At 31.5% G+C, this 14,362-nt stretch overlaps 1 protein-coding gene across 7 annotated transcripts; it reads right to left on the bottom strand.

The window, feature by feature from the left end:
- Nucleotides 1-4,138: 4,138 nt before the first annotated feature.
- LOC123193190 (MACPF domain-containing protein At4g24290-like) lies at nucleotides 4,139-10,685 on the bottom strand. Of its 7 annotated transcripts, XM_044605994.1 has the most exons (10): nucleotides 10,492-10,685; nucleotides 9,974-10,022; nucleotides 9,643-9,752; nucleotides 8,502-8,804; nucleotides 7,455-7,693; nucleotides 7,153-7,354; nucleotides 6,617-6,685; nucleotides 5,820-6,006; nucleotides 5,423-5,589; nucleotides 4,139-5,257 (listed from the first exon to the last, which is right to left on the bottom strand). In XM_044605994.1, exons 4-10 carry the CDS (start codon nucleotides 8,760-8,762, stop codon nucleotides 4,571-4,573), a joined length of 1,812 nt encoding a protein of 603 aa, XP_044461929.1. In that variant the 5' UTR covers nucleotides 8,763-8,804; nucleotides 9,643-9,752; nucleotides 9,974-10,022; nucleotides 10,492-10,685; the 3' UTR covers nucleotides 4,139-4,570. The 7 variants fall into 7 exon arrangements, with proteins under 7 accessions (XP_044461929.1, XP_044461928.1, XP_044461930.1 ...); XM_044605993.1 differs by lacking the exon at nucleotides 9,643-9,752; XM_044605995.1 differs by lacking the exon at nucleotides 9,643-9,752 and having other exon boundaries at nucleotides 9,978-10,022.
- Between the last annotated feature and the right edge of the window lie 3,677 nt (nucleotides 10,686-14,362).

Genomic DNA, 14,362 nt, shown 5'->3' with positions numbered 1-14,362 from the left:
CATTTTGGGTTAAAATGTCAATTTTCAAACTTATTGGGTTAAGCCAATTTTTCACCAAAGTTTATTAATTCATTTAAAATGATGAAGTTTTGTGAACTATATTTTCATATCTTAAAGTTGGTTTTGAAAGAATTTTCAAAAATGGGTTAAATTGTCACTTTTCAAAGTTTTAGGGGTCAAATACGATTTTTGAAAATTTAGGGGATAAAATATAATAAAATTGGTTCGACCGAATTTGACCGACCGAATCAGCTTCCGAATTCTCCAAAAGCCATGTATTTTGGCTTCAGAAATTCGGTCAACCGAATTAAATTCGGTCGACCGAATTTTGGTTTGAATTTTTCCAATGGCTAGTGCCACGTCACATCCAGTTGACCAAATTCCATCCGGTCGATCGAATTGTGCATTTTTTGGAATTCTAAAACGGCTATCTTTGTGCACAACGGTAACTTTCCTCATTTTCCCCTATATAAACTCAATCAAACTCGTTCGAAATAAAACTTTTACCACTAAGAACTTTCACATATTTGAAAGCAAATTAGTTTTGAGCTATTTACTTGCAAATTCTTTTCTCTAATCAAAACCCTTGCTTATACACTTTGTAATTCCATTTGCATTGGGTTGTACTAAGCTTTAACTTTCATATACACTCTTGAGAGAGATCATATTTCAATTTCTTACTAAAAATCGTACTATAAAAGAGTGAGGTTCACTCTTGGAGAGATTAGCAAATTTCTAGTGAGAGAAATTAAGCTTTAACATTTGTAAAGGTTAATAGCACCTTGGAAGCTATTTTGGTTGTGAAGAAAAGCTTGGTTGAGGTTTTAGTCAATCAAGGATTAGTGGAATACTCCAAGGGAGAAAGCTTAAAGGAGTAGACGTAGGTCGGGTTGAGCCGAACCACTATACATTGCGTGTTTGATTTTCTCTTCCCTTAAACTCATATTTTATGTTATGTTATTTTGATTGTATTGATTATTTGGAATATTTTAGTTATTCTCATAAATTGGATTCTATCACTAAAGGATAAATCACAAGCATGTTTGATAGTACCCAAGTTGATTGATCCCCTAATGGATTTACATCTTCTTTATACACCCATAGTAAATTTTCGTCGAGTAATATGCACTGACCCATCTTACATAATTTAAGAGATTATTATACCTTGCAACGGTGATAACATGTGCATATAGAATATGAGAAAGTTGAAATTTCCCATAGTCACACGTCGTTACAGAATATTTTTGATGAACACCTACTACCATGAATCATAGACTTCATATTACTGCATGTTGATTAATTTAACCATCATATTGGCAGATTTTAGCACATGTCCAATAAACTTGTCCTCAACCCATGGTGTTAATAGATGAGATCTCTAACTTGTTAAAACAACCAACATAACCCAATTAAAAAAGAAAAGCATCAAACCAATTTTAATCATACATACCAGCCAAGTTTCTCTTATTGAAAACTCAAAGTTGCATTATGCTCCTCAAAAACTTAACCAATATGGTGATAGGCAAAGTGCAAGTTATCCGTGTCAAAGTGTTGAAAGACTCAGCAATATTGATCCTCATGATATTGTACTATCATCCTCCAAAGTGGGCACGTACCCATCTTTTATACCAATGTTGGTCGAATAGGCTACCATAACGGGATTTACTCTGATAATTCTATTCATGGTAGCTTGGAAATCCCCAAAGCAATATGTCTTAGCAACTTTCCAAAATAATCATTTAATATGTTTGGTTTTTTTGAACTGCGTATACATGTTACTCTTTATATAGGAATTACAAAACCCATGAAAGGCATAACATAGTACGTTAGCCACCAATGTAATTACTAAATGATGATGATTAGAAATAATGGTCAAATTCGACAAATCACCAATGCACATGCATATATACATACAAAAAGGGGTTCATATATCGATTCTCTTCTTATGTCCAATACTGAAGGCAAGTGGATAAATTTAATTATTCGCATCCTTTGCAATAGCAATGAAAACAAACTAAAGATACTTTCCCTTTATGTGTGAAGCATCAATACATATCACCAAGCGACGAAATTATTAGAACCGTCTTATTGAACAACCCATTCACATGAAAAAAACTTGAACCTATTTTTCACAATATATCAATGCATTTCATGATTCCTGCGTTTCTTAAGCTCCAAATTGTAACAATACTCACGCAAAAGCATGAAAGATTCCTGGGAGATCCTCGTAATGCATTTAGTGCATATATTTTGGCATGCCACAGTTGCGTGTAGGAAATCTATATTTTGTACCTGTCTACCATGTCTAAAATAATTTTCTTTGATTGATAAATGTGATCAATCACAAACATTGATTTAAGAATATTCCCCAATGACTCTGTATGAGCTTGTCTATGGTGTGGACAAGTATGTGTCTCATCCATTACGTCATAACACCCAATAGTCTCTATCTTCTTCTCTCGTTGCTTCTATTTGCCATTTACATTATGGATATATACACTTAATCTCATACCTATACTATCAGAATGGTTGACTTTCTATTGAATTCCTATCTCTAATGCATATGTCCGAAATAATATTTTCAATTTTGCTTTCGAATTATAAAAACCCATCACTTACAAATGGTTGTCTCTTCGTATTGCTTGATTACTAATATTTGTATTCTCAACATCAACGACAAGCTCAAGAACCCATTGAAACGGATTTAGATTATGGATGTGACTTAGATATGCTCCAATATTTATAAAGTCATTACGTCTCATACTATATTCAACCCCTCATTACAAGTATTGTTTTGACTTTTACCAACGTTTTGGTTTGAAACACTGTACAATCCTCATAAACCCCAAGAATTCGTCATCATCCTCATTACCCTCAACTTCATAATCCTTATCCACGTCGTTGTCATTATTATCATCACCATAATTCTCGTCAAACTCTTGAAAACTTTGTGGCTGTGTCCACTTTTTTGTTGGATGATCCTCTATTTCTTCCTCATGAACATCTTTGGCTTGTTGATTATCTTTTTCTTCAATTGGACTCTCGGTAACATAGAGTTTGGTCGGTCTCATATACTTTTTGCTTCAACCATCACGCACTCTAGATCATCATCGTCTACAATATTCATTGGACCCACATCACCTAAGATAAATACATGTATATTTGACTGACTTTTAGATGATAGCTTATTCTCATTATGAATCCTTCAAAATCCACACTTGTGTTGGTGCACATCCCTCTCTCATTCCCACCAATGTATCTCATCACATTAATATTACTTGAAATCTATTGCCTTACCTAACGAATTTTAAATGCAACTTTTTTCATCTTGAGTTAAAATAAACCTAAAACATAAAAACAACTATGTTGAAACATAAAACCCTAGGCGTTAAGGCCAAGATGCAGCTTTTATATGAGATCAAAGGGGTTGATGTTAATACCAAGCCTTAACATTGACACGACGCCAACGCGTATCATTGATGTGAACCCATTCTTCTTATGTTTTTTTATCCAAACTTAGATCTTCGTCAACTCATTCTCAATTTTACTCTAATTACATTATGAGAACATTAAACAATATAATATATGAAATTATAATATTAAACAATATAACAATATAAAATCACAGTAAAATTATATTTCATATGAAGTCTAAATTTTTCTTACGGTTTTATTATTCAATTATAAGTATTTGCTTCAATTATTTTCTAGAATTGAAGAATCATCCTGCTTCAAATTTTTTTTCATATTGCAACGATTCATATATTTGTTGAAAGGTTGATTAAAAAAAGAGAGAATCTCTTTATATAGATCACGTTAATAGAGGTATTTTGAGAAAAAAGAATTATTGTTGTGATATTTTTGCTAAATAAATGAGTTGTGTGATATATATATATATATATATATATATTGTTAAAAATAAAAAAAACTAAAATATTCAATATCCCTAAAAACTAAGTGTTAATATTAAAAAACACAAAATTATATAAAACATGCCCATACTTCCAACCGTGAAATCCAATTCTTATATCTTACAATTGGCTCAAAATCACATAAACCCCACATCCAAACAAGTAAAATCCATTTTCTATTTCTAGTACTTTGCACTAATTAGACGTGCATATATTGAAGATGAATATGATGGAACATGATTTTGTATACCTTCCTCAAATAATAAACCATTCTGAATTTCAATGCAAGAGATTCACCAAACTGGGCTCTCTTTTGTAACAGGTAAAACTACACAAGAATCCTCTAACTTCGAGGATTCGGGATGTCAAAATGCCCTTTGTAACACTGCCCCACCCACGACACTCAGGCAATATCATCAAGGATCTACCTGAAAAAATACAACGAAAATTACAACAGAAAAATGCTTATGAACACATTTTATACAACCACCATCATCCATCCATCATTCACTTTGAAATTTAGAAGCGTTCCTTTGCATTCTTGATTTGCAACAGCAAGGTTCTATCAATCGATCAACCATATTGTGCATCATTTCTGATCACTTTCTTTGATAGTGTTTGCTATCGTCCTTTTCTTCTAATAGGAGAGAAAAATTTTGCTACTGCTCATCTAGGTCTTCTTCATCTGGTCCAATTACAGTCAACAAAGAATATTTAACCCGTAGAGAGATCCGGCCCTTCTCAATGATTAGTCTTGCCCCGGAAACGATCCAATAGCCGGGAGGATCCTGCGGCCCTCTTGTCATCTCTGTTGTGTCTACGAATTTTAGAAGCTTTGGGGCTTGGACCGGAACTGGAGGGCCACCAGGGTAGACGGCAGAGTTTATATTGACATCAGCTGGCCGTGGAGGTGGCTTCTGTACAGTTGTGAAGTGATGGCTGATTAATGTTGATATGAGTCCTGACTTGGGTGTCAAACCCGGTGATCCATCCCACTCTGGATGCTTGACGGTTGTTGCTCCCAAAACAGTTGAGAAGCGGAGTCGTAAAAAAAGAATACTTTTGAACCCATGATGCTCGACCTGTAACTGTGCTCCAGTTACAATTGAGAGATCCTCATCAGACTCAACAGGAGCAGTGCAGACATGAGAGTAGTTCTTCCACTGAACCTTCTCATAGTATTTACGATCATAGTTCTCCTGACGGAAGTTGCCATTTGGATCTTCTATGAGTTGGAAGACTTTCGGAAGAGAGGAGAGATGTTGCATGTGGATGGCCAAGCGATTGCTGCTTCTACCTTCAAGATAAAGCCGAAGGCCAGTCACAGGTCTCTGACCCACATCAACCTGTAGTTAATAAACAAACATATCAAGCTTTCTTGAGACTGCATCTGAGCATTTCGTAAACCAACAAGATTTGAATGATACATAACTAAGATGAGTTTCTTAAAAAAATACTAAATAAAGAATCAGAGAAACGTGACCACGGCAATCACAAAGAAAAAGCTTTACTGGATTGGTGTTCACAAAAAGCTTGGGTCCCATGAGACTGAATTTTAAAGATGAGGTGCTTTGCTGCTTCTGTTGAGGACCAAGGGGTAGCTCACTGAATACAGGTGCCCACTGCCTTGGCAACTGAAATTCCAGAAATTGGTGTAGTTCTTCAATCGGCGGTTTATCTGCAAGAGCAACAGCCAAGGATGTCAACCTGTAAAGTATCAACTAGCTAGTGCCTACATGATATGTACATTTATCAGTTAATGAATAATACTAATGCTGTCTCCATTGAATGTATACAACAAGCAATATAGATTAATCTTTGATCAAAACACCAGGATGTTTAATGCTATAGCTGGAATGGGAAATTAGATGCTTTAACTATGCAAACAGATGAACAGCTCTTCCTCACATCTTAGGTAGAGATTTATGGCATGGCTTAAGAAGCCACTCCCTGGGACTCCATTTAACAAAGAAGTAATTGGGATGAAGGACATTGATATCACGTCAGGCTCAAATTGAACAGTTTGCAACCACTCATTATGAGATAAGTTTCGGTTATCATTTCCACCTCTCCTCTTGCAAATTCTTACAATATCCTGCAAGGTAGATGAATGTCAAATTTTACACTATAATATTAAAAGATGTTTGGTTCAAATATTCAAAAATTACTTTAGTAAAATATTTTTTATTACTGACAATATTTTGTTTATTTGCTAAATAATAAAAAATTTCAATAATCTTTTATTACTAGTAATGATGTAACAAATAATACAAAAGATAGTCTAATTACTATCTCCACCTTAAGTATTATAAAATTATCAAGGTAATCTTAATTTTATTACAATTTTTTAAGACAAAAATATCTTTATTTTTAATTAATATAACAAATGTTATAAAAAATATTTTAAAATAATTATACCAAGGATAAATAAGTAAAATAATAACTTAATATTATTTTATTATATCTAACCAAACACAATAATTGTTTATCTCTATCAAATTTTATCAAACATACTAATAATTTATACTCATTAATATTTTAAATAATCTTTCTTTGTGATAATATTTCATTTTTTGTAATAAAAGATTATTCGAAAAAAAACCACATTAAAGAGTAAAATAAGAAAGAAAGAAAACCATAGAAACATAAACAGTTTGGCAGATGAGTCCAACTAGGCTATCATATGCATGTATCACAAAACACACCTCTTTATGTGAATAAGAACTTGATGGACTGGTATCAGCGAACCTGAGCCGCTGCTCCCTAATTTCAAACTGACAAAAATATGATTAGATAAGACACCCGGCGAAGATAACTGCAAATATCTCCCTGCTTTTCCAAATTGCTAATTGAGTAAATTGCAGATGAATCACATTTCACAATAAACTTTAATAGACAAAGATTTTGAAATGTGAGCATGACAATAGTTCTGAACATATGACCAACAAGTAGAATATAGAACAAACAAAATTATTACTGGGTTTCATACCTAATGGATATGATTGAGTAATAGATATAACTACTACTCTGACACTATCGAGTCCATGTATTATTACATTCTCAGACAATAAATATGATTTGCCTAAATCTATACTGGTTAAAATTTTCCACTTAAAACTAGTATTAAAATACCCATGTACCTCCATCTAGTTCTGAAATTTAAAGCCCTCCGAAACTGGTAGACAAAAGGCAAATAACCTAAAAGAGGCCTAATAATAGTATAGAAATGTTCATCACAAACCTTGTCATTCTGATAAAGTTGTTCAGAGGGCATGCTATACTGTCCACAAGAATCTAAAAACCTCTTATCTGCCATTTCCTTTAATTGTTTCTGCACATTAGCAGATTGAAGAGGTGATGAATGCTGCTGTTTTACATAAATTACATCCTTCCCTCCCATCTTCACACCAACAATAACATGGGTGCCAAATGTCTCAATAAACCTGGAATGATGAACATGATGTAATAAACTCATTGCATTATGGAAAAACTAGGATCTAATCATTTTGGGAAGTATATTATTTAGTAACTGAAATATTCCACCTTGCCAGCGCAGCAGGCTCCCATGCCGATGGGACGGCTTTCTTTACATGATCTCGAAGCACCATCTGAGATTTCTCCAAGGCAATAGTGTAGAGTGAGATGAACACCCCATCAAAAGCAAGAGTCTTGGTGTTGGCTGCATCTTTCTGCCAAAAACCTGAGAAATCGAACATGGCATTGAAGAGACCCGAAGGAATTTTACCAGTTAAAGATAGCTCCTGATTGAATTGCTCTGACATCTGGGGAAAGAGGAAAGAAGGAAAGGCGTCAAAGACACCCAAAATCAACAGTGACTCCTCTATTATTATGATTATAGTTAAGAATATGAGTACATTAACTACCCAGATACATTTAGTTCAAGCAATAGGTTATATGGAACAATATGCAATCTGAAAATCTAAATGCTCAGAATCTTCCATCTAAAGTGCAAATCAAGTCCCAAATGCAACCACCCAAGTCCCAAATCCCATAATATCAGAAATTTATTCGCCAACAGCACCTCCCATGATTCCAGGATGCGAAATATTGGAAACCATTATCCACCAGTACCATCTACAGAGAGTGATGGATAACATTGCATTACAATCACTAACATTCAAATACTGTTAAGAAAACATGTGAACAATGTTCAGATTTCATTTTGAGTTGCATCAAACACACGTTATTTTGTTAAGCTGCCAGAGCTCAAATGCAATCAAAATAATGTAGCGATGTCTTGAAACAACTAGTTCAACTCTTATGCAGCATAGATAATCAAACGACAGGGATCCTTAATCATGCACAAGATTCACATGGTGCATACAAATGCTAGAGTAGCATCACAAAATAGAATGCAACAACGGATATTTAGTTTATAACACCATTGTATGTACAAACTGTCACATCTCAAATAAGGTAGCACACAATTCTTTTTTGAAAAAATAGAAAAGCAATTGAATTTTCAAAATTATAGCTGCAAATTGGTAATTTCATGTGCTACCAAAAACTTGAAAAGTACATAACATATACTATAATATAACAAGAAAAACATATAAAAAGAAAAATCACCTGCTGGAAAGAGAGAACATCAGACCTAAACCGCGTGTGCTCCCCTTTATCACATTTTATAGATTTGGACACATTGGGAATAGATATCCCACCAGGCAAAACAATCTCATGACCTCCATCTTGATCAATCTCAATTAAATGGGAGTCACTCAAATCCCCTTTACAGTATTTCAACCTCAGATCTATTGCTACATCATATCCACGCCCAATTGACCCAATAGCAACTTCAGCTGCCTTATGAGCTCGAACCGTAGGTGCCATTACTCAACGCATTACTTCTTTTTCGGCAAAACCACATCAAACCTACATATAGTTTGACATTGCAAATTTAACTCAAGGTAATCAAAATTTAAAGGATTATCCTATTTTTTTCATATGATAAATGATATCTATATTGATCAAATCAAAACCTTACACATAATTTCAGAATGTACATTTTTAGCTCAATTTAACTCAATTTTCACACATATTCAAAGAGCAGACCCAAAATCTACACAGCGTTCAATACAGACATATTTAGTTGAAATTAATCTAAATTTAAAAATTTTGTATCTACAAACCAGATTTAATCTATAGCTCAATAATGGAACCCTTGGAACATATTTTGACAAAATGTACATTAATTAACAAAATCCACACCCTACCAAACTCAAAATACAAATAAATGGCACAAATGAACCCAGATTGCAAATATTTTTGACAAAAGAGCTGATTTAAGGCCTATTTATAGCACATCATAAACACATTCAACTCAAATCAACAATTTCTACACAAATTTCAAACACACAGCAGATTCAAACAACACAAATAACTCCAATTGTTCTTATTCATCTCAATTAAGCAAATTCACTTTGTATTTTCTGCATGAATTAAATCTAAACTCACAAAAAATTCAAACATAAGCATGATCAACTCAAATTAACTCCATAAATAGCTCAAAACATGCAGTTTTAGCTTTAAAAAAACCAAGTTTGAATCATCTACAGGAAAAAAAAAAAACAGAGTTAAATTCTCTACACAAACAAATACACGCACAAGTTCAAATTCCCTAGAGTTCTAGAAATTTCATGCACTTTCACAAATCTGCAGGAATCTGTCAATACTGTAAATAAAAAGCTTGAGCTAGCCAGAATTCCCCTACTTGAGCCCTTATGCCTCTTCTTATGCACCTCAGGTCCTATCAACTACAAATCACAAATTGTTCAAAGCAAGCATTTTCCAACTGAAACAAAGCAACCAGATCTCTTAACTCTGTCAAATACAAATAAAGTTAGTTAAAATTTTTTAACATTTCACACACTGACCAAATCAATCTTTAGTTACCTATCTGTACAATAGGTGAAAAATAGATCAAAACAAACATTTTCTAACTGAAACTAAGCTAATTCAATGCATTTTATAGACAAAAACCAGATCTAAGCTCTTTACACAATTAAATACAAGCATACTCCACTCAAATCAACAAAACTTACATGCCTTTATGCGCTTCATCAAACCAATCTTCAGTTAGTCAGCTACAACCTGCGGGTACAGCATGCGATTTCTCACAAACAGTTCAGAACAAGCATTTCTACCTAAAACAAAGCTAATTTCAACCTTTCACAGACCAAAACCAGATCTAAACTCTGTAAACAATCCAGCACAAGCAAATTCAGCTCAAATTCACTAACCTTCTATCCATTTCACGCAATTTAAGGAATTGATCTTTACTTACAAACCATCCGTACATTAGATAAAAATCACAAACAGCTCAAAACAAGCAGTTCCTAGATAAAACCAAGCAAATCCAACGCATTTCGCAGACGAAAACCAGATCTAAACACTTAACACAATTAAATACAACCAAATTCAGCTCAAATTCACTAAAGTCCCGTACATTTCAGGCGCTATTATTACAATTAACCTTCAGCTACTATTACCTAAGAAACTCGCTTGAACTTCAAATCAACACTAAAGAAAATTTTAAAATATTAATTAACACAAAACTTACATAAAAATAGAATCCAAAATCAATCAATTAAGGAGAGTAGGTATTCAAGCCTTTTCATACAAAGTCCTCGATTCAACACTTTCACGAAATGCAAGAAGTCAGTCTGGTTGGCAACCAAACCCTAGAGGCCTTCGGTTCTCGAGAATGAAAATTGTAGAGAGAGCAAGGGAAGAAAAAATGAAAATGATAGAGAGACAAACCTGAACGGTGTCGATGAATAATAATTATAGTATTTTGAGGGTAGAGTATTTTTAAAATTATTAGATATAAATTCTTATAATATTTATTAAAATTTAATAATATTAGGTAAATATAAATAATTATTATATTTAAATAAAGGTAATAAAATAATATTAATATGTTTATTTATTTAAATATTTTATATATAATTATTTTAAATTTTTTTATATTATTTATTATATTAATTGAAAATAAAATTATTTTTATTCTAAATACGAATATAACTATAATAAAATAAAGATTATTTTGATAATTTTTTAATAATTAAGGGGGAAATAGTAATCAAATTGTTTTTTATATTACTTATCATATCACTATTAGTAATAGAATATTAACAGAATCTTTTATTACTTATAAATCAAACAAAGTAATATAAATAATAAAAGAAATATTATCAAAATAATACTTAATACGTTTAACCAAACATCTCTTAAGAGTAATATTATTATTACATAATTTTGATATATAATTTATATGTATATATATAGAAAATATTTTATTATATGATTAAATATTATTTAATTTTAATTTAAAATTATTAAAAGGTATAATAAAACATCATTAATATATTAAAATTGTATATCAACATGGTATATATACAGATTTATAGAAATAATAATAATTAATTATTGGAAATTAATTTGACTGAGTTTGTTTTATTGTGAAAGTGCTTTGACATGTGAGAGAGATAGAGACTGGATATTTAAATATATAGAGAGGGAGGAATAAGTCAAAAGAGGTAGATTTTCAACGAGGGTGGGTGGTCAGTTGACAGGCTGTTACCTAAACTCAAGGCATGTCCAATTACGGCTTACCAAATCTCCACGTTTCCGAAACATTTGACCAAGTAACAGTAGCTCGTTGCAAGGTTGGTAGCAAGCTAACCTTGCCTTACTCTCCCTTCATTCCCTCGTGATGCATAAGACTGGTGTTCACAATTTTCAATAAGACGTCTTAATCCAACACAACATGTAAAACAGTGGGTTTAGGATGATCATTTTTCACAAATTTGTGTTCAGATAAATCCAGTTTTCAAATTGGTGTCGTATTCAGGTTGGCCCTCTATGACCTGAATACGACAAATAAATGCTATTTGGTGTTTGGATTGTATTTTTTTTTGGTCAAAATGGGCCAACTGTATAAGTAAAAGACATGTAAAGCTTATCATTTTAGATCAAAAAGTTGGCAAGGATAATGTTTTAACCTTACATTGTTTTGGTCAATATTATAAGGGTGTTCAATTTGATAGGTTTGTAAACAACTCTTGTATACTGATAACATGACATTATTTTGCTCAATTCAAAATAATATCATTTTATACCAGTGTTATATTATCATTATGTTAATAATCTCAAAAAGATCATTTTAATATATAATTTAAAGTTAAAATGATAATAATTTACTTTAAGTTAATAAATCTCGAGCAAGACTAATCCACAGTCTATCTCTAATATTGTGTCAACCTATTCATAGTTTATGTTATGTTCGAATTAGGCGTTTCAATGCAATTTCAATTTAATTTAAGTTTAGGTTGAAATTTTTTATTCAAAACTTAATATGACACAACCCAAAGGTATGAACAACCATATTTAAATAACAGATACCTTATTGAATCTATAACTTAATAGTTTAGATAGGTAGTAATATTATGTTATTATGATATTTAATATTGTGATTAAGAATTTGAATTTGAGGTAATCTTATTGTCTAATCAAACCTTAAGATTCATGATTAAAGGGCACCGCCTTAATTACTCAATTAAATATTATTATAATTAAAATACTTAGAATATTTTTATTTGTAGTCCCAATTTCATTTGTTGTTGGTGCTACAATATACATAGAATAGTTTTATTGCAAAATTAAGTGAATTATATTTATAATTAAATTGATTGATGTCCTAAACTTCAAACTTATATTCTTTTTCGTTTTCCTCCCAATTTTTACTTTATATTACAACATTCACATCTTTTAGTCAAAAATTGCATTGATTTGTATGATTTTGAGTCAAGAATTATATTGATTGGTATGATTTCAATGTCGTTGACGCATGTTAAATTTTAGCTATTATATAATTTTTAATGAAAATTAATTTTAATTAGAGGTAAAACATATTTAATAAAATTTTAGAGATAAAATATTAATTTTTTTTCTTTTAAATAATTTTAACTTCAAGTTTGAACCTTGAATGGAAAACAACCGTTCAGCTTTATATATACTTTAATAATCTGTAATTTTTGTTTTCTCACAAGTTTACCAAATATTGTTATAAATATAATCGAATAAATTACAAAATGAGTGAATTGCAAAATGAGAAATATAATTTAATTAAGCCCAGGCTGCGAAAAAGAAGAAGGAAGAAGCAAGAAGCAAGAATGTTTTTGAAGAAGCGTGTGTAACAAATGGAGATAGGGGGGATCCTTGTATAGAAGAACTCACTACCCCACCATTGTACACATTTCATGCTTATCTATTTCTTTTATTGAATGCATTCCCATTACATTTTCAAACTTCGCTGTATGTGGTGAAAAATCCACTAGGAATGCAACACTCTCTTTTGAATTTTTATCATTCAAAAATAATTATATTAACTTTATTAAAGAAAAATCCAGTGAGATAAAAATTAAAGCAAAAAAACATAATTATTTAATGTCACATAAAATGAGATTAGACATGTTAAAATTTTTTCATTAAAAACCTTAATAGGAAAACTCAGTAGAACAAAACTTAGTGAAGAGAAAAAGAGTATAATGTACATTTTATCCAATATGTGATAAACTTTAAAAATTTGTCTGATAAATGTTTCCCCTCTTTGTAGTAAGATTGCAACCAAAGCCTGTTTGGTCGAGTGTTATGATATCGTTATATCATTATAAGTAAAAACATATCTCATTTGCAAGCAGACCTTATAAGGGTTAGAAAGATAACTAATATCTACATATCCAATCAAACTAGGAGTTTTAAGAGATTTGATAAAATATAATAATCTCAAATCTCTAGTCCCACATGTTTGATTTCATTCTAATGGTGACAGGTTAGTACAGAGCTAAATTGACTACGAAGGATATATTTGGTCTAATGCATTCGGCTAAATATAATAAAGTTCTAATGACATTAAGATACAGTACTTTAGGACCGAGTATCTTTTCATCTTCTTCTTTAGGAGAAATGGGTCTTTTTTTACATCGAACAACCATTGGAATGCTCAAAGGATAAGTTTTATCCATATTAAAGTGTTTTAATAAATTTTCAATATATGTTGATAAGTATTTCATTTGAATTGTGCTCGATTTATAAGTCGAGTCAATAATTTGTTTTTTTCCAAATCCTTCATCTCAATTTTTTTTTTCAGATATTCAACAGTTTTTTAGAACTTTTTAGGAGTCTCCATTAAATTCATATCATCAATATAAATTACTATAATGATAAATCCTGATTCTGACCTTTCTATAAAGACACATGGGTATATAGAGTTATTCACATAACCTTTTTTTTTTCAAATATTCACTGAGGTGATTATACTATATTCATTTAGATTGTTTTAATTCATACAATGATCTTTGTAATTTAATTGAGTACATGTCTCTTGAGTTGACCCTTTTTGTTTTAGGCAATTTATATCTTTCAGTGAG

Source organism: Mangifera indica, chromosome 12 (assembly GCF_011075055.1).
Source record: "Mangifera indica cultivar Alphonso chromosome 12, CATAS_Mindica_2.1, whole genome shotgun sequence".
NCBI lineage: Eukaryota > Viridiplantae > Streptophyta > Magnoliopsida > Sapindales > Anacardiaceae > Mangifera > Mangifera indica.
This window is presented reverse-complemented; position numbering and strand designations above follow the sequence as displayed.

Coding starts and splice junctions, on each gene's coding strand:
- LOC123193190 (XM_044605994.1), bottom strand. CDS start 8,762: ATGGCACCTACGGTTCGAGCTCATAAGGCAGCTGAAGTTGCTATTGGG. Junction 6,007..6,616: donor GTTCTTATTCACATAAAGAG/GTGTGTTTTGTG, acceptor TCTACCTTGCAG/GATATTGTAAGAATTTGCAA. Junction 5,258..5,422: donor TTTTTGTGAACACCAATCCA/GTAAAGCTTTTT, acceptor TATTAACTACAG/GTTGATGTGGGTCAGAGACC.